This window comes from Cherax quadricarinatus, chromosome 38 (genome assembly GCF_038502225.1).
Source record: "Cherax quadricarinatus isolate ZL_2023a chromosome 38, ASM3850222v1, whole genome shotgun sequence".
Taxonomy (NCBI): Eukaryota; Metazoa; Arthropoda; class Malacostraca; order Decapoda; family Parastacidae; genus Cherax; species Cherax quadricarinatus.
The window spans coordinates 25,165,114-25,186,988 of NC_091329.1; the positions used below are offsets into that span (position 1 = coordinate 25,165,114).

Sequence of the window (21,875 nt, forward strand, 5' to 3'; positions counted from 1 at the left end):
GAGTGATTTTCGTGTGCAAGTTTGGTACTAATCCCTCTAGGATTTTCCAAGTGTATATAATCATCTCTCCCGCCTGCATTCTAGGGAGTACAGGTTGAGGAACTTCAAGCCTTCCCAGTAATTGAGGTGTTTAATTGCAGTTATGTGTGCTGTGAAGGTTCTCTCCATTTTCTAGGTCAACAGTTTCACCTGCCTTGAAGGGTGCTGTTAGTGTGCAGCAATATTCCAGCCTAGATAGAACAAGCCACCTGAAGAGTGTCATCATGGGCTTGGTATCCCTAGTTTTGAAGGTTCTCATTAGCCAACCTGTCATTTTTCTAGCAGATGCAATTGATACAATGTTATGGTCCTTGAATGTGAGATCCTCTGTGTTGCAACCCCTGAATGGGTTGCAATGTATATTATATATATATATTACATGTATATTACCTTTTCATATAATTTTATACTGCTTATATTTGCGATAATAGCTAAATCGTGAATATATTGCTTTATATTATTATTTGACTTAGTTAAATTTTGTTAGGTAGGATGTAACATATTATGTGCTCATAGTTCAAGTCTTGATTGTCTAACTACTGTAATTATCACTTGTGGCTCGTTACTCTGCCGGCTTCTCGTTGTTGCTGGGCAGCAACCATCCACGGAGCTATCACGTGATGGGGGGGGTGTACTCACCTCACCTGAAGTATTCAGTCTGGTCTAGACTCTCTTGGTGGTTGGACATATTCTTGACAAGACGAGCCTAAATCTCCCTTATTGGCCCTTGTTGGAAGATCGTCTCTTGTCTCATTGTCGTAGGTTCTGTAGAACTGTTCACAGAACATTGTATAGACTTAGTGATTTTTCGACGTTGTACTGAGCTTGTGTGTCTCAAAGGTACTCTGAGCAACTCAGGTCCTGAGCTGTAGTTTCTGACCTAATTTGTACTGGTTTCTGTGTACTGTCACAGTCGGGGATTTTCTTATGCTTAGATTAGGTAGTATGGGAGTTTTGTGACTTTTGTGGAGGATCTGCTGATGGTCCCTACTTAGGGTCGTTATATTATCTCCTTGTTCCTGATTCTGTGTCGCAGTTGCTTGTTATATTGCTATGGGGCTTAGCATTCTTTTTATTGTCCAAGCAGACTGTTCTGACTGCCAGTTGGTCAAGAAGTTAGTTTACTTGAGGTCTTTGTCAGTCACTTGTTTAAGTCTAGTCGAGTTGTGAGACATAGCAAACTACTTAGAGCACTTACACACATACACACAAACTTTCTTGTACATATTTGTAATATCTTATTAAATGTTAATGTACCAGACGGTACTTAATAATTATAAATGTGATATGTGCTTTCAGCACAATAATACTGTACACGAGAGAAGTGATTAATATTATTTTGATTACTGTGATTAATTTAATTTAATTTGATAATATACCTCTAGACTTATTAAATTTTAATTTCTCTAGTTAGTAGCCTACCAGTTGTAATCCTGAAGCACTATTGAATCATACTGAATTCTAATGGATAATTGGACCAGGATACTGACTACTTGTTACAAAAACCCAGTAACAGGCTGGATGCTAGAAGGGCAGTCCTTTCTAGTATTCACTGGAGATCTCTAAGCTTTTAGAATCACGTTTTTTGTAACACTCTGACATTATCACTCCCAGGCGTTTTACATTAATTTTTCGGTCTATTGTATTCTTGAAGTATACCTAGAGAGGGTTTCGGGGGTCGACGCCCCCGCGGCTCGGTCTGAGACCAGGCCTCATGGTGGATCAGAGTCTCATCAACTAGGCTGTTACTGCTGGCCGCACACAAACTGACGTATGAACCACAGCCCGGTTAGTCAGGCACTGACTTTAGGTGCCTGTCCAGTGCCTTCTTGAAGACAGCCAGGGGTCTATTGGTAATCCCTCGTATGTAGGCTGGGAGGCAGAACAGTCCTGGGCCCCGGACACTTACTGTGTTGTCTCTCAGTGTAATTCGCGGCGCCCCTGCTTTTCATTGGTGGAATGTTGCATCTCCTGCCGAGTCTTTTGCTTTCATAGGGAGTGATTTTCGTGTGCAAGTTTGCTGTGTGGTTGAAATTTGTTTTATACTCCGATATAGTTTTAATTTCCTCAAGTTTTCCATATCAGAGTAATTGAAATTTCTCATCATTGAACTTCATATTGTTTTCTGCGGCCCATTTAAAGATTTGGTTGATGTCCGCCTGGAGTCTTGCAGTATCTTCAATGGAAGACACTGTCATGCAAATACGGGTGTTATCTGCAAAAAAAGACACAGTGCTGTGGCTTACATCCCTGTCTATGTCAGATATGAGGATGAGGAACAGGATGGGAGCAAGTACTGTGCCTTGTGGAACAGAGCTTTTCACCGTAGCCGCCTCAGACTCTACTCTGTTGACTACTACTCTTTGTGTTATTTTTGTTAGGAAATTATAGATCCATCTACCGACTTTTCCTGTCATTCCTTTATCGCGCATTTTGTGCGCTATTACACCATGGTCACACTTGTCAAAGGCTTTTGCAAAGTCAGTGTATATTACATTTGCATTCTGTTTGTCTTCTAGTGCATCCACGACCTTGTAGTGGTCCAGTGGTTGGGACAGACAGGAGCGACCTGCTCTAAACCCATACTGCCCTGGGTTGTGTAATTGATGGGTATCTAGATGGGTGGTGATCTTGCATCTTAGAACCCTTTCAAAGATTTTTATGATATGTGATGTTAGCGCTATCGGTCTGTAGTTCTTTGCTATTGCTTTACTGCCGTCTTTGTGGAGTGAGGCTGTGTCTGTTGTTTTTAGTAACTGTGGGACAATCCCTGTGTCCATGCTCCTCTCCATAGGATGTTAAAAGCACGTGTCAGGGGTTTCTTGCAGTTCTTGATGAACACGGAGTTCCACGAGTCTGGACCTGGGGCAGAGTGCATGGGCATGCCATTTATCGCCTTTTCGAAGTCATCTGGCGTCAGGATAATATCAGACAGGTGTGTGTCTACCAAATTCTCTCTCTCTCTCTCTCAGTAAAGGAAAAGGCATATATTTTGATCGTGATGATTAATTAAACGGGAATAAAAAATCCCCAAAATTTACATAAAATGGTGAAATGTACATCAACCCACTTCAATGTCACTCTCCACTGTCGTTGATTTAGGAGGAATCTTTTTTGAAAGTTTGAAGCTGCGCCGCTGAGAGTTTTGGAAGTTACCAGAGCAATTCCAGGATGCTGGGAATGGACTTAACTTTGGTCATAGGTAACGTGAACATGCCAATTGTTCCTAGAATCTGCAGGAAAAATAAGTTCAGGCAATCACTTAAGGGTCCCCTTTTTGGGGATACCTCCTAATGTGGGTTATCCTAACAACTTCTGATTTGGAAGTCTACCTTCATTGTTTAACAATTTTTATATTAATATCATTCATTAATTTTAAAGCAGAAATTTCTCCAGATTTGTAACTGTGAAGTAAATTGAAACGTTTCCACTTTGTCTAATGTGTTCTTCAGTCTTTTTTAAAAGCAAATTTTCTTATTAATATATTAATTTTCTACACATGTGGGCCCTTTTCTAATGAATTTTGACTAATTAACATCAGATCATCTGCCCAGCCCCTTAGCTGCTCCATGGAGGTTTAGTCATATATGTCATCTCTTATTCCTTGATGTATAACACTTACCTTAAGTTGAATCTAACTTCAGTTATAATAAATTTCCTTAATTTAATATTTATCACCCACATATTTTGGCAATAAATCATGACTTGCGATGTTCAATATTAAGTGGAATATACCTTGGAAATAATGTTATGTTGAGCAGTTGAGAAAAAATCTAACGATTCAAGTGTTAATATTTGCTAATATCTAGAATAAATTGTACAAGAAATTACCATTTGTTCTGTGATTTAAAATATATTGTAAGTATCGTCAGATATGCAATAATATGAGTCCCAGAGATGACTAACATTCAGTAATAGTTGAAACTTTGTTATGCTCTACTTGGTAAGTTTAAGTACAGGTACACATACCTGGAGTTTACCTGGAGAGAGTTCCGGGGGTCAACGCCCCCGCGGCCCGGTCTGAGACCAGGCCTCCTGGTGGATCAGAGCCTGATCAACCAGGCTGTTGCTGCTGGCTGCACGCAAACCAACATACGAGCCACAGCCCGGCTGATCCGGAACTGACTTTAGGTGCTTGTCCAGTGCCAGCTTGAAGACTGCCAGGGGTCTGTTGGTAATCCCCCTTATGTGTGCTGGGAGGCAGTTGAACAGTCTCGGGCCCCTGACACTTATTGTATGGTCTCTTAACGTGCTAGTGACACCCCTGCTTTTCATTGGGGGGATGGTGCATCGTCTGCCAAGTCTTTTGCTTTCGTAGTGGGTGATTTTCGTGTGCAAGTTAGGTACTAGTCCCTCTAGGATTTTCCAGGTGTATATAATCATGTATCTCTCCCTCCTGCGTTCCAGGGAATACAGGTTTAGGAACCTCAAGCGCTCCCAATAATTGAGGTGTTTTATCTCCGTTATGCGCGCCGTGAAAGTTCTCTGTACATTTTCTAGGTCGGCAGTTTCACCTGCCTTGAAAGGTGCTGTTAGTGTGCAGCAATATTCCAGCCTAGATAGAACAAGTGACCTGAAGAGTGTCATCATGGGCTTGGCCTCCCTAGTTTTGAAGGTTCTCATTATCCATCCTGTCATTTTTCTAGCAGATGCGATTGATACAATGTTATGGTCCTTGAAGGTGAGATCCTCCGACATGATCACTCCCAGGTCTTTGACGTTGGTGTTTCGCTCTATTTTGTGGCCAGAATTTGTTTTGTACTCTGATGAAGATTTAATTTCCTCATGTTTACCATATCTGAGTAATTGAAATTTCTCATCGTTGAACTTCATATTGTTTTCTGCAGCCCACTGAAAGATTTGGTTGATGTCTGCCTGGAGCTTTGCAGTGTCTGCAATGGAAGACACTGTCATGCAGATTCGGGTGTCATCTGCAAAGGAAGACACGGTGCTGTGGCTGACATCCTTGTCTATGTCGGATATAAGGATGAGGAACAAGATGGGAGCGAGTACTGTGCCTTGTGGAACAGAGCTTTTCACCGTAGCTGCCTCGGAATTTACTCTGTTGACGACTACTCTCTGTGTTCTGTTAGTGAGGAAATTATAGATCCATCGACCGACTTTTCCTGTTATTCCTTTAGCACGCATTTTGTGCGCTATTACGCCATGGTCACACTTGTCGAAGGCTTTTGCAAAGTCTGTATATATTACATCTGCATTCTTTTTGTCTTCTAGTGCATTTAGGACCTTGTCGTAGTGGTCCAATAGTTGAGACAGACAGGAGCGACCTGTTCTAAACCCATGTTGCCCTGGGTTGTGTAACTGATGGGTTTCTAGATGCGTGGTGATCTTGCTTCTTAGGACCCTTTCAAAGATTTTTATGATATGGGATGTTAGTGCTATTGGTCTGTAGTTCTTTGCTGTTGCTTTACTGCCCCCTTTGTGGAGTGGGGTTATGTCTGTTGTTTTTAGTAACTGTGGGACGACCCCCGTGTCCATGCTCCCTCTCCATAGGATGGAAAAGGCTCGTGATAGGGGCTTCTTGCAGTTCTTCTTCATGAGTACAACCATCATACATAGTGTAAATTATCTAGGATAACCTTATACAATTAGACACATGTACATGTAATTCATGAGCTTGTTAATTATAATAACTCACTTTATAAAAAAATATTAGTTATAACTGAAAATAAAATATTTTTTCATAGAGATGCATTTCATAGTAAAATACATGTGAGTCTCCATTCACTTCAGCTCAGAGATAAACTTGCAGAAAAGTGGTAACACTAATAGGGACAAAAACTAAAGGCCGAGCCAGAAGAAACAAACTTTACTTGAAATTCTGATAAAAATCCTCAAATAAAATAACTTCCGAATTCATTAATAATGTTCAATTAAAAAGCCTATAACTAACACACATTAGGAATTAATTATATTTAAGTAACCACATTTCTTCAAAATTCTAATTCAAACACTAATTCAAATGGTAATACATTCAGCAGTGCATTTAGATAACATATTAAAAATATTTTACTACACAAAATACGAAAAACTAAAACAAAAACTCAGTTAAACTCATGTCAGTATGATGGGACAATCACAATCATTCTCATCTGTATACTTTACTCTTGTTATAATAATAATAATAATAATAATAATAATAGTCTTTATTTGTACATGTACAAAGTATACAGGCCTCTGACATCAATGACAGTACATCTCTGTCAAGGACACAACCTCCTCAACAAGAACCCTGGACACTGGTGTACCACAAGGCAGCGTTCTTGGCTCCCTCCTCTTCCTTTTATATATCAAGGATCTTCCAAGCGTATCACAACAACTTGCGTCTATTCTCTTTGCCGACGACACGACTTTTGTTATCTCCCACCCAAATCTAACCTCACTCAACACTATTGTTAACGTAGAACTCGCAAAAATAGCAACCTGGTTGACCGTCAATAAACTTACACCTAATATAAACAGAAGCTTTTACATTATGTTTGGGAGTAGAACAAGTGAAGTCCAACTAAACATTATACTTAACAATACCCTTATTACTAAACATAATGAGGGAAAATTCCTGGGTCTGCACCTTGATAGTAACATGACATATAACTCCCATATCCAACACATAACAAAAAAAAAGTTTCTAAAACAGTTGTCATCCTCTGAAAGATACGTTACTAAGTACCAGAAACAGCACTACTTACACTATACTATTCACTGATTTACCCCTACGTCACCTATGCTATTTGTGCCTGGGGTTCCACAACGAAAAACCACCTAAAATCAATAATAACACAAAAAGCCACATTGCGAATGATCACACAATTCACTGCTAGACAACCCTCTCCCCCCCCCCACTCTTCAAAGACCTAAACCTACTCACTATAGAGAATATTCACTCGTACTATTGTACAACCTTCATTTACAGAACAGTCACTTCTAATATAAATCCTGACCTGAAACGCTTTCTTGACAGTTGCAATAGGACTCAGACACAACACTAGGCACAAAAACCTCTTGGCTTCATATCTAGAAGTATAAATAATAGAAGTCCTCAGGTTGTTCTTCAACTCTATATATCCTTGGTTAGGCCTCATTTAGATTATGCTGCTCAGTTCTGGTCACCGTATTACAGAATGGATATAAATGCTCTGGAAAACGTACAGAGGAGGATGACAAAGATGATCCCATGTATCAGAAATCTTCCCTATGAGGATAGACTGAAGGCCCTGAATCTGCACTCTCTCGAAATGCGTAAAATTAGGGGGGATATGATCGAGGTGTATAAATGGAAAACAGGAATAAATAAAGGGGATGTAAATAGCGTGCTGAAAATTTCCAGCCAAGACAGGACTCGCAACAATGGTTTCAAGTTGGAAAATTCAGATTCAGGAAGGATATAGGAAAGCACTGGTTTGGTAATACAGTTGTGGATGAGTGGAACAAACTCCTGAGTACAGTTATTCAGGCTAAAAAGTTGTGTAGTTTTAAATATAGGTTAGATAAATACATGAGTGGGTGTGGGTGGGTGTGAGTTGGACCTGACTAGCTTGTGCTGCTGGGTCTGGTACAGTGCTCCATCCTTGAGTGGAGGTGACCAGACTGGGTGGGTCATTGGGCTAATCCCGGGAGGGGGTCACATGGACCTGCTCCGCATGAGTCAGTAGGTCTGTTGCAGTGTTCCTTCTTTCTTATGTTCTTATGTTCCCCGTGTCAGGCTAAATCTTTTCAAAAACTCACTGTACATAAAAGGGCCCAAAATCTGGAACCCTCTGTTAGAAATTTTCAGAACCACTGGTTCAGCTAGCATTTTTAAAATTACACCCCTCAAGGAAGGTTCCTTGATGTTGGTGAGGGGCTCTTGATTTAGGGAATTGGATCTGTGCTCCAGTTCCCCAAATTAAGCCTGAATGCCTTCCACATCTCTCCCCCCAGGCGCTGTATAATCCTCCGGGTTTAGCGCTTCCCCCTTGATTATAATAATAATAATAATTTAAAATTACAGTTAAAGAAACCTTATCTCCTTAACGTATCCCAGCTCATCATACATATGTAAAAACTATACATACATTTGCTCAATATCATTAACATAGGTAAACCCTTCTCATCAATAAAATCAATATATACTTACTCTCAATATCTGTATTCATCTCAGATGTTAATCACTCCATTGTGGCCACCTAAGGTTAATAATCAAAATTGTACGCCTTCTCTACAAGACTTATTAAAGCCATATAGGATCACCTAATAGAATACTCAGTTCTCTTGTATTCATTGCAACTCATCTAATGACCATTTGTACTGTTATTGCCTTATTAATCATAAGTTAATTTTAAGTTTGCCCGAAATGCTCTTCATATAAAGAGGCTTTTGGCATATACACCCAACTGTTATATTTCTTTGTACAAGCATGTATCATGTCAAAATAAAATATTATTATTATATAGAAAGCCGCTTGTTATGCTGAGCATTTCGGACAAATTACTTCAGTTTTGTCCCAGGATGCGACCCACACCAGTCGACTAACACCCAGGTACCCATTTAGTACTGATGGGTGAACAAGGACAACATGTGTCTTACGGAAACACGCCCTGTTTTCCAGCCCTTCCGGGGATTCGAACCCCGGACCTCAGTGTCAATGTGTGAGGTGAGTGCTCTAGCGATTTAGCTACGGGACACCTAACAAATCTTCTTTCTTCACTCAAAATAACATATAATGCGTACAATACTGTGCAAATTATGAGGGAGCACTTACAAAGATTTTACCTAGTTGTAATTTATATAAATTAAGAATAAACGTAATATATTCATTGATAATTCTAAATAGCAATATATTTGCTGAAGCTGAAAACAAACTGAAATAAGAGTTACCTAATTTAACATCTTTATTATACACACCAGACCCATCCTGTGGGCGGTAGTCAAAAGATTACAGAGGTACATAATGGGTCCAGGGACTGAACAAGTTACAGAGTTAGGTTAGGTTAGGTAAGGTTCGTCAGGAAACAGGACAAATGTTTCCTGACGCGGGTCTTAGTCAGATGATGACCCACCTTTGGAGCTTTTGGTCATCTGACCGAGGCCTTCCGCTGGCTTACCGGTCCACCCCTTTAAAAATTATGGTCATTTATAACCATTGTTATATACAGTTACAGAGTTATTGAACTCCAGGTAGATCTGGTCACAATCGTGACAAGTTACATGAAATAAGACCAAGACATTTTATTTGGTGGTAGCGAGGTATGTGGTTGGCTGAGAGGCTGGCGGACCGCACATGGCCTCTTATGAAGGTGCTATGATTATCACTTACTATACGAAGGGTTATTACCTATATTTTCTACAAATCTAATAATGAAGACATGTCTTATATACAGTACATTTAAACTATGAATTCGCTACAGAATCTTTTTACTGCTATTACCGTTCGGTCTATACATCGAGGTTACATCAGCGACAACGCAGTGTGTGTTGAACTAAATTGAAGAGACTCGCAGGTATGACCCACAAGTGGGTGAGCGGGGAAGTGGGGACAGACGAAGAATAGCCGGCGAGAAGAATGTCTTGAGTTCTAGATAAACAGCCGGGGCTAAACCCAGCCGTAAGGCGATGTGAAGCAGATGTATACAGCGATGTAGAAGACATAAGAACATAAGTTGTGCAAACTGAAGCAGGAGCGTTGTGTAAGTCTTAAACTTGAAGGTGATTGGTGGCTGGGGATCGGCAGGAAGGCAGGGATGAAGAGGGAGGCAGGCTTCGAGGTGATTGGTCGTTTCAAGCTGGGGAGGTGGCAGCTATGTCGTGATTGATGGGTGATATTTCTTCATCTCTGTGTCCATATTATTCCCATTTTCAGGTCGTGGAGCCATTCTGAAGTCTTTTGTCTGCAGATTTTGATAGGACAATTTTGATTTGGTGAGAGGAGCCGGCATGGTGGTTGTAAAGGAGCTGATTCGTCAGTAGTAGAAGTGGTGGTACAAGTCGGTGGTGGCTCCTTATTGGTAGGAAGAATTAATGCTATCATTGGTTGGTTCTGGATTCGAGCAGTTGTCATTGCCAAGAATCATGTCCTGCAAGTTGTCAGGTGCAGCGATGCTGATGATTTTTGGCGTGAACTTCAGAATATTGGCGGAAGGAGGGCATTCTGGGAATCTGAAGGCTGGGATGTTGTTCATTGAAAAGAGTTTATTAATAGTCTTGTTGAAGGATCCAGGGTCTGTGTGAGCAGACAACATGCAAAAGTAAATTTGTGTGGAAACGCCGTCAGGTGTTGGTGGCGTGTGTCGAGTGGCTTGCAGGATCTTGGTAGTGGTAGTTTGGAGCTTAGCTATAGCAGCATAAGTTGGGGAATTAGCGGTCGTCTTCTTAAGGTCTTCTTTTATCTTGTTAGATAAGATTTTACGGACAGGACATTTGGGTGAAAGTGTGTGATGAGGTACATGATCGATGATCATGCCTGTCATTCCCACAAATGAAACGAATCTTCTTATCCTTAACGTGGCATTCAGTGGTGGAATGGTTATAGGTGTAACAGGTCCAACAAGGAGATATATGTTTGAAGCATTCCGGCTGAATCTGTCGCGGGTTGATGTAGTAATACGAGATAGCCAGGCCATTTGACAAGGCTTTGGCTGCCACAGTGATGTCGTGAAACTTGATCTTAAGCATTGATGAGGCGTTGGAGATCTTTGTGATACTTTCAACCGTGGCCCAGTCATTCTCCTTCTCAGTGGAAGACCTAAGTTCTTCAGTGGACTGGACGGTGATAAACCTGTCAAGACGTTTCAGGAGCACTGATCTTTTTGCCCTCAAGTAGGGAGAAGTGGACATAAGCCACATTCGTCCAGGGACTTCATCGCACTTGGGGTAAGGACTTTTTCAGCCTCCTCATCATCAATGAAGGTGACAAGGAAAGCTTCTTTCAGTGAACTTGACCGAGAACTTCACCCGCAGACAGCTTTTAAGGCAGCCGCAAGTTCAAGTTTCGAGGCATCGTTGATGACAGAGCTTCTAGGTTTTATCTTCACACAATGAGACATCGTGGAAGAGTAGAGTCACTTGGAGACAAGTAAAGTTTCCCTCCCCAACGGGAATCGTAGGGAGACTGTAAAGGTGAGAGTCAGAGCGTCTGTGACTGTACAATACGAGATCAACAGAGCGAGTGTGAGTGTGTTGAGTCAAGACTGGATAATTATAAACACTTATGTGCACGTGTGTCACCTCACTGGTGGTAAGAACTCTCCTGCAGCCAGCCCTAGGAAGGGCAACCCATAACACTATATGGAGAATGGCTTATTAGCTGGAAACACTGCGAGAGTAGGTTCACAGGGCAGACTTGTCACCTGACTACATGCCACCCAGACATAATAATATCCCTGACGAAGGCAGTCACAGTGTACGACGTATGTCACTAGGTTTGGCGGATAACCCATCAGTCGACACTCCGCTTCACTTTGTTGCCTTGAAACTCAGAGGTATGAGCAGCAGCAGAAGTAAAAGGATCAGTAGTGGGACGCCTAGTAGGTACAGTAGTAGTAGAAGGAACAGTAGCAATAGTAGTAGGAGGAACAGTACCAGTAGTAACAGTAGGAGGAACAATATCAGTAACAGTAGGAGGAACAATACCATCAGTAACAGTAGGAGGAACAGTAGTAGCAGTTGTAGAAGGAAAACTAGTAGCAGTAACAGTAGGAGAAATAGCAGTAGAAGTAACAGTAACAGCAGTGGTAGGACGAACAGTAATAGCATTAGTAAGAGAAACAGTAGCGGTAGCAATAGTAGGAGGAGGAGCAGTAGCGGTAGGACGAAGAGTGGTAACAGCAGTAAGACGAACACTAGCAACGGTAGTAGGAAGAATAGTAGCAGCAGTAGCAGTAGTAGTGGGAAAAAACGTAGTGGGAATAGCAGTAGCAGGAGGAAAAACAGTAGCAGTAGGAGGATCAGCAGCAGCAGCAACAGAAGGATCAGCAGCAGCAGCAGCAGCAGCAGCAGCAGCAGCAGTAGGAGCAGCAGCAGACAGCGACGTCTCGCCAGACAGTCGCTTCAACAAAGCAGAGATGAGCTTCTTGGTAGTGTTGTCATCATCAAGGCTGCTGGTGATGAGGTCCAGGTGTTCCCTAAACAACATAAACTTGTCTCGCTGCTCACGGAGCGCTATCTCTTGGTTTTTTACTTTCTCTTCCAAGTAACTCCTTGAGGCTTCGTAGCTTTGCAGATGAAGTCGCAGCTGCTGGACATCATTGTTGGTCCTTCTAAGAGCTTTATTGCACTGCATATTCACACGTTGCAGTTTTTGTACCGTTTCCTTTAAGTCTTGAATTTGCCTGTGGAGTGAGAAACAAATTACTTACGTTAAATAAGCATTAATTAAAAGATTGTAAGTGTTGAAACATTTAATGATACCGCTGAAAAGGCGAATCTCCGAAGAATCTGAGACAATAGTTAACGCTAAAGACTATGGTAAGGTTTATCTTGAAACAACCTAGCAATACCCATAATTGGTACCTATCTTGTTTTGGAAATGATTGTTTCCATAACTTTCGAAATTATGGTTTTTCCTATGAGCTTTTGGTTGCACAGAGTAGTTGTAAAGAGAATGAAGTCTATAAAATTTCCCCTCCCTCTAAAAAAAAAAAAAGATCAGTAAGGATAAAAAAAAATCTTAATTTGAGGAGGACGGCCGTCAGACCAGATAAGGGTATAGTGTGTGTGGTTAAAATGACAGAGGTTCAGAGTGGCAGAGAGAAAAGTAATACAGCATGATTACCTACACAATTTTTTTTTAGGAAGGAGGTGGATTTTAATTTTCTTAAGGAGGTAGGCAAAAGACTCGTCAGCGCAATTAAGGATCCCAGGTTCCAGTGGCTCAGTGCTGCAGTTCAGAGGGTTAATGCTTGCTGCAATGTAATTTCTGACCAACTTATATTAACTGATAATGCATCCCTCAAACATCATGTATTGCACACTCCGTCTCTCTACCATCAAGGTAAAGGTAATAAAATACTGCCGCATAAACAGAAAATACACTTACCAGCCTCCGTCACTCCTTGTATCACACATGTATAAACAACTCTTATCACAATTCACTCTTTTGGAATATGTCTTCAGGACCTGGAGATATACTCCCATTTTTTGATCACTCGATATCCCTCCCATTTCCAGATGATGTATGTCTCTTATTAGTTTAGAATTTCCCCTTGTAAATAACAACAATAATAATTTATTTTTATTATCACATCGGCCTCCTCCCACCAAGGCAGTGTGACCCGAAAAAGAAGAAACACTTTCATCATTCACTCCATCACTCTTGCCAGAGGCGCACCTACACTACAGTTAAAAAAAAAAAACTGCAACATAACAGCCCTCTTTCAGAGTGCAGACACTGTACTTCCCACCTCAAGGACTCAAGTCCGGCTAACCGGTTTCCCCGAATCCCTTCATAAATGTTTCCTTGCTCATACTCCAACAGCATTTCAAGTCATAAAAATCATTCGTCTCCCCTCGCTTTTATCTAACACACTTAGGCATGCTTCTTGGAATTTCAAGCCCTTCTCATACTAAACCTTTTCCCCCTCCCTCCAACCTTTCCTAGGACGACCCCTACCACGCCTTCCTTCCAATACAGATTTATACGCCCTCCATAATAAAAACCCACACCTCCTCCTAATCTCCAAGTTACGGATTCTCTGCATTATATTCACACCACACATTGCCCTCAGACACGATATATCCCCTGCCTCCAGCCTTCATATTGCAATATTCACCACCCATGCTTCATATCCATGTAATAGTGTTGGTATCACTATACTCTCATACATTCCCCTTCTTTGCTTCCATGGATAACGTTCTTTGTCTCCACAGACTCCTCAGTGCTCCACTCACCCTTTGTCCCTCATCAATTCTATGATTCACATTGTCTTTCTTAGACCAGTTTGCTGACAGTAATAACAATTACTTTACAGCTTACACTCATAGTACAATGTTTATACGATGTTTCGGTCTGTCTTGGGCCATTAACATATCACAACTGAACGGGTAAAAGCAGACTAGAAGACAGGTCGGGTAGGGGAAGGGGAAGAAAGTAGTAGTAGTGGTGGTGGTGGTGGTAGTTTTAGTAGTATCAGTAGCAGTAGAAAAGATAATGGTAGTACCATTATTACTAATTTTATCGCTACTAATTTTTCTACCACTAATGTGTTTAATACCATTATTACTTCTACGAATATCTGTATAACTACTACTACCGCCGCCGCCGTCAAAAGACCACCACCACTATCATTATTTATATTACTACTATTATCACTACTTGTGCTTCTAGTGTTAAAGCAGAAGACAGATCAAGGAAGAGCGAAGGGGAAGATAATAGTATTGCATAGTGGTAATAACATCATTTACTACTTTGTGTGATCATAAAATGTTTGTTATTATGTCACTGTTCCAGTGACATAACAGCTCTGATACTGCGTAAAAGCGAAATAGGTTAAGTAAGGTTCGTCAAGAAATGGGACAAGTGTTTCCTGACGCGGGTCTTAGTCATGTGATGAGCTGCAGCTGGAACTTTTGTCACCTGACCGAGGACTTCCGCTGGCTTACCAGTTCACACCTTCAAAAATTACGGTTGTGATTATAACCAATACATCCACATAAACAGTGTTCATGATTTTTACGAATTAAAGATATTTAGTTATTGAAGGAATTTGTAAGTTTCCATATGGTGGCTTGTGAATACCTCTTATGATTAACTTTAAATCTTCAACACTAATATTTAACTACATTATCACCATATGCCGCTCTCTGTACTTTTCAAATTTCGTGCACTGAATCACAAGGGACTGGAAATATGGAATACAGGGGGATACCTTCCTCAGATCACGCGGCGACCAAAATACACCGTTATTATCGAGGGAGCTTGTGTGAATTTTAATTAATTTATTTCTAGAATATGCTTGTGGTGCCTTTCTTACTTAATTGAAGGATTTCCAGGGGTGTACTAGATTTCTCTTTTTATTTTTTATTTATACTTGTGCACTGTGTTGTTAAATTTTTGTTTGCTTCTGCTAGTTCGTGTGCCACTATTTTGTAGAAGTTAAAGGCTGTGTGTTGTGGCAATAACATGCTCATTCCATTGTTGCTGCAAGACTTTTTAGGTATCCCGCTGGGTATTTCGCTGGGTAACTTTAAGAGCTAATGTGAATCTTAGTCGTGGCTTTGTCTTTGTAGATGCCTCCTTTCTCGTTACCTTCTCAAATGCTTCAAATTTCAGAAAACTCGTAACTTAATTTGATCTTTTCCTCCCCTCCTCTCGCTCCCTCCCCTCTGGTTTCGGTCCTACACCTTGTGGGTCATTAGCTCTCCTGCAGTGCTGCTTTTCATGTCCTTAGACTTACTCCACTTCTACTACGACCACTCCATTACTACTACCACTACTAGTACCACTAATACTGCTTTTCTGCTATTCCCCCCCTTCACTCCTCTTTCAGTCTCTTGTGCCACAAAAACTACTTCCCCTACTTTTTACTATCATTACTACTTCCATTACGAAGTAATAGTCGTGACAGAATCCACAGGCATAACACCAGACACAAACATCTCTATGACATTCCCCGTGTCCGACTAAACCTTTACAAAAATTCAATGTATGTCAAAGGCCCTAAAATCTGGAACACCCTACCTGAGAACTCTAGAACTGCAGGCACATTCATCACCTTCAAAACTACCATTAGAAAACATCTTATCTCCCTGATACACCCCATCAACTAACTACACGAATACCACCTGGTGGTTCACACTTACACTCACTCACCCATTTGACCATAAACAGAAATATTAATCTCAATCTTAAAATAATGAATCCTATGATACTCCAATACTGAAACTATGTACTGTGTCAAAACAAAAGCATTCACATTGCTAAACTCACAAACTAGTATTTAGTCACTTAGCCATAATACCAACTTACCTCATAATTTGTAATATTTTAAAATAAAGAATTAAAATAAGTCTGCCCGAAATGCCTAGCCATGCTACGTGTTCTAGTGGTACACACTGTAATCATTATTTAACTACATGTAAACCACACAATAACCAAATTCTGTAAATTCAGCATTGTAATCCTTATAGAGAATAAACTTCGAATTGAATTGAATTACCACCATTACCTCTACTACTACTTCTCCACTTCTTCCTCTCTTTGTCCTGTCCCTGTCCCCCTCGCCTCTCTCTCTCTCTCTCTCTCTCTCTCTCTCTCTCTCTCTCTCACTTTCTCTCTCTCTCTCTCTCTCTCTCTCTCTCTCTCTCTATATATATATATATATATATATATATATATATATATACCCCCCTTCAGCTTTATATATATATATATATATATATATATATATATATATATATATATATATATATATATAAAGCTGAAGGGGGTGGGAAAGTTTCAGTGGAGAGGAATAAATGGGATTAGGTCAGGGGTCTCAAATAGAGTTAGAGCTAAAGAAGGAGTAGCAATAATGTTGCAGGATAAGTTATGGCAGGAAAAGAGGGTCTATAAATGTATTAATTCAAGGATTATGTGGAGTAAAATAAAGGTTGGATGTGAAAAGTGGGTTATAGTAAGCGTATATGCACCTGGAGAAGAGAGAAGTATAGAGGAAAGAGAGAGATTTTGGGAAATTTTGAGTGAATGCGTGGGGAGTTTTCAACCAAGTGTGAGAGTAATGGTGGTTGGGGATTTCAATGCTAAAGTGGGCAAAAATGTTGTGGAGGGAGTAGTAGGTAAATTTGGGGTGCCAGGGGTAAATGAAAATGGGGAGCCTTTAATTGAGCTATGTGTAGAAAGAGGTTTGGTAATAATACATATTTTATGAAGAAGAGGATAGATAAATATACAAGGTATGATATAGCACATAATGAAAGTAGTTTGTTAGATTAGGTATTGGTGGATAAAAGGTTGATGGGTAGGCTCCAGGATGTACACGTTTATAGAGGGGTAACTGATATATCGGATCATTATTTAGTTGTAGCTACAGTTAGAGTAAGAGATAGATGGGACAAGAGGAAGGTGGCAACAACAAGTAGGAGGGAGGTGAAAGTGTATAAACTAAGGGAGGAGGAAGTTCGGGTGAGATATAAGCGACTATTGGCAGAAAGGTGGGCTGGTGCAAGTATGAGTAGTGGGGGGGGTTGAAGAGGGTTGGATGAGTTTTAAAAATGCAGTATTAGAATGTGGGGCAGAAGTTTGTGGTTATAGGAGGGTGGGGGCAGGAGGGAAGAGTGATTGGTGGAATGATGAAGTAAAGGGTGTGATAAAAGTGAAAAAGTTAGCTTATGAGAGGTTTTTACAAAGCAGAAGTGTTATAAGAAGAGCAGAGTATATGGAAAGTAAAAAAAGGTGAAGAGAGTGGCGAGAGAGTGCAAAAGGAGAGCAGATAGAGTGGGAGAGGCACTGTCAAGAAATTTTAATGAAAATAAGAAAAAAAATTGGAGTGAGTTAAACAAGTTAAGAAAGCCTAGAAAACGAATGGATTTGTCAGTTAAAAACAGAGTAGGGGAGTTAGTAGATGGGGAGAGGGAGGTATTAGGTAGATGGCGAGAATATTTTGAGGAACTTTTAAATGTCGACGAAGAAAGGGAGGCGGTAATTTCATGCACTGGCCAGGGAGGTATACCATCTTTTAGGAGTGAAGAAGAGCAGGATGTGAGTGTGGGGGAGGTGCGTGAGGCATTACGTAGAATGAAAGGGGGTAAAGCAGCTGGAACTGACGGGATCATGACAGAAATGTTAAAAGCAGGGGGGGATATAGTGTTGGAGTGGTTGGTATTTTTGTTTAATAAATGTATGAAAGAGGGGAAGGTACTTAGGGATTGGCGGAGAGCATGTATAGTCCCTTTATATAAAGGGTAAGGGGACAAAAGAGATTGTAAAAATTATTGAGGAATAAGTTTACTGAGTATACCAGGAAAAGTATACGGTAGGGTTATAATTGAAAGAATTAGAGGTAAGACAGAATGTAGGATTGCGGATGAGCAAGGAGGTTTCAGAGTGGGTAGGGGATGTGTAGATCAAGTGTTTACATTGAAGCATATATGTGAACAGTATTTAGATAAAGGTAGGGAAGTTTTTATTGCATTAATGGATTTAGAAAAGGCATATGATAGAGTGGATAGAGGAGCAATGTTGCAGATGTTGCAAGTATAATATGGAATAGGTGGTAACCTGGAGTTTACCTGGAGAGAGTTCCGGGGGTCAACGCCCCCGCGGCCCGGTCTGTGACCAGGCCTCCTGGTGGATCAGAGCCTGATCAACCAGGCTTTTTATTTTCCCATCTGTTATAGAATGCTTCCAGGTTTTCTATGAAGGCAGCTTTGATGTTATCCTCTTTTAATACCAATGTGATTTTAATCCACAGATTTATCTCATTTGGGCATACCCAAAAACACTTCCCTGATTTAATACTGCTTGTAGATAGTTCTTGGATATCTGCACAAGGGGCGTGACACCAATTTCCACAAAAATGGCAAGTTGTCCATGTGGAAGCCCATTTGTTTGATTGACTGCAGACTACATAGAGCTTCAAAATGTGATTTGAATGGTTGATTTACTATAGTTCTACTAGTAACCCCTTGAATATTCTATGAATAACCTCCTTAAAGTAAAGATCTGGCTATTTGTATTTCTATTTCTAACTGTACTTGTATACACAAATAACCCGCACATAGAAGAGAGGAGTTTACGACGACGTTTCGGTCCGACTTGGACCATTTACAAAGTCACACTAACCAGAAGTGGAGCAGGACGGGTATATATAGGCAGGAAGAGGTAGTGGTGGTAGTAGTGGTAGTAGTAATAGTAGTAGTAGTGGTAGTAGTGGGAAATGAGGAGGAGCCAGTCTTTGTGACTTTGTAAATGGTCCAAGTCGGACCGAAACGTCGTCGTAAGCTCCTCTCTTCTATGTGCAGGTTATTTGTGTATCGTTCCAGTCACGGTATTGTGCCTTTTTTTTTGTTATTTACTGTACTTGTATATTAAAACAGCTTACCGGTGTACGTTCCTCTTATATTTATTGTTTGTGTTTGATAAGGGCACCTGAAACCCCGTCTGTTTACAGTCTGCTTTATTGTCCAACGAATCCGTTTGAAACCAGTCAAGGGTTCGGAACCAGTCTAGGGTTCGGACCAGTCAAGGGTTCGGAACCAGTCGGATCTGATCAGTGGGTCACTTATTTAAAACATATCTGGTCGGTGATTTGGGCTAACACATGAAGGAACTACTGGAAATTATTTAACCGAGTAATATTGATTAGATTGATACAAAAGTATAACTTGCGTGTTGAAGAACCAGTGATTGCTGGCAGCTCCTACAATGATGAACGGTCGAGACCTTTATGTACAGCCTGAAGGATTATCGATCACTGTATCTAGCTTTTCTAGTTTTTTTCCGTCTCCACCACAACAAATGCTATATTATCACTATAGTTAATTGGTGAAATTATTGGAGGAAAGATGCTTTTTCTGGAGTAATATTTGCTTTTCGTTGTGTATATTGCGACCGCTGGTAACTACAGGTTGTATGAATTTCACTGTATACGTCTGGTATTTCAAAACTGGAGAAAAAACTAATGAAAGTCACTCCATTCCACTAAGTACCATTATATTACTGGTTAGTTGCTACTACAACACTGTATTCTCCTATTCACTGGTATCACTAGATTATATCGAGGTACACTAGCAGGCCTGGAAGATTATTAAAACAGCTGACCTGTGTGGTAAGTTTCTGGCGACTTCTGGCACTTCAATTTCAATTACACCTGCGTTAAATGACACTTTAGCATTTATTATCTATATACTAGGGTGCCACTGTAGTATACACTATACACTATGTATACACAATATTATCAGGGAGACTTTCTTTCCTCTGACTAAGAAAAGTTCTATTATTATTTTGCACACGGCACACAGGCCTATGATTCCCCTCTGGCAGTAAACTCTACTAGGTAGTGCACACTAATCCTCCTTTATGACTCGATATATACTGTTTTCTGCCCAAGATTGGTTCCAAGCGCTAGAGGGATGTATCGTATACATCGATGGCACAAATTAAAGTTCTAGCACGTAAGAGAGACCGTGAAAACACGAAAATACACGGAGCACAACGAGGTACTGGGCCTTTCGTGTTGCAGTCAACACTTCCTCAAGAGCTTGCAATATTGCAGGGGGGGAAGAGAGTGTCTGGGCAGGTGCATCCATGGGAACATCTGCTGTCAGAAGGCAAAGTGGGATGACAGGCGGTGCATAGCAGTCTGGTGCCACGTGCCAGAAGTTGAAGGAAGTATATTAAGAACCAGTAGGAACAGAAAGCTCAGTCCATAATCATTGATTATGTAGTACTGTACTGACCAAGAGAATATGTCACTAATGGTATGTCAGTTATCACGAACTTAAATTCTGATTTCTTTTGGTTGCTGCAGTATGTTTTGGAAATTTTTCTAATGAATTTGTCGCTTACATCAAATGTACCTAAAAGGAGATTGGTAGTTAGTGTTTTCATACAAAAATATTTCTTTTATTTGTATAAGAATCCGGCTTAAGGTTATGTATAATAACTTCAGTCAGATTATTACTGTTGGCAACATAATACTGAGCCACAGTGCAGCCGGGCTGTCAGTAATGTATCATTGATGTAGTGCATTGTCAGTAATGTGTCATTAATATAGTGCATTGTCAGTAATGTGTCATTATTGTAGTGTGTTGGCTTTCCGTTAGCACCTGTGTTTGTGTTAGCAATATTAGAGTATGATTCAAGGGTGACTCACGACCTTTGAGTATCAGCACTTAGGGTACAATCCTGTTTATCTCAAGTAAAATCTTGGACCTTAGGGTGTGGACGTGCATCACTGTGAGTCTCACTGTATCCTCTGAACTAAACATCCGTGATCCCTCCTCCAGAGTGCACACACTGTACTTACTATCTCCAGGACTCCAGTTTACCTGGAGAGAGAGTTCCGGGGGTCAACGCCCCCGCGGCCCAGTCTGTGACCAGGCCTCTTGGTGGATCAGAGCCTGATCAACCAGGCTGTTACTGCTGGCTGCACGCAATCCAACGTACGAGCCACAGCCCGGCTGGTCAGGTACCGACTTTAGGTGCCTGGAGTTTACCTGGAGAGAGTTTCGGGGGTCAACGCCCCCGCGGCCCGGTCTGTGACCAGGACTCCTGGTGGATCAGAGCCTGATCAACCAGGCTGTTGCTGCTGGCTGCACGCAAACCAACGTACGAGCCACAACCCGGCTGGTCAGGAACCGACTTTAGGTTCCTGACACATACTATGCACTTGGTATCTGCTGGCATGGGAAATCTGGAAAAACAGATGGGACATGCAACTATGACCACCCTAGAAAATGCCATGCCCATATGACAACAGGAAAATGCAAACTCCCTTCCTGTAAGCTTTTTCACCCTGAACTGTGTACCTCTTCAGTACAGGAAAGACTGTGTTATAACTTAAATTGCCAGGCATACCATCTAAAGGGGACAAAAAGATACAAAACATCCAGGCCATGGGAAAACCTGGGTAGCCACAGCCACTCAAGAGGGAGAGGTTTTTTAGTGCCAGGAAGGAAAAAAAACTGGCAGGAAATGGCAGAAATCGTACACCAAATCCAGTCATTCCTGGAGTGGAACCACAGTCGATGGCCTCCACTCTAAACCAACAGATACAGATACTAATGCCGGAAAAAAAATCCCCCCCCAGTACCAACAATACCACCAGTCCGATAACATTCTTCTTTGCAAATATACAGGGTCTAAAGCCAGCAACAAACAACAAAATACCTTTCATCCGTGG

The 21,875-nt window shown here is 41.0% G+C and overlaps 1 protein-coding gene across 3 annotated transcripts in view; it reads right to left on the reverse strand.

Annotated features, from left to right (window-relative positions):
* Window positions 1-8,022: 8,022 nt before the first annotated feature.
* The window catches only part of LOC128692905 (uncharacterized), a 184,913-nt gene continuing 171,060 nt past the window's right edge, over window positions 8,023-21,875 (reverse strand). For all 3 annotated transcript variants that reach the window (XM_053782229.2, XM_053782227.2, XM_053782228.2), the window contains exon 4: window positions 8,023-12,365. In XM_053782229.2, the coding sequence (XP_053638204.2) occupies window positions 11,474-12,365 (892 nt within the window). In that variant the 3' untranslated portion in view covers window positions 8,023-11,473. The remainder of the gene's footprint in view (window positions 12,366-21,875) is intronic.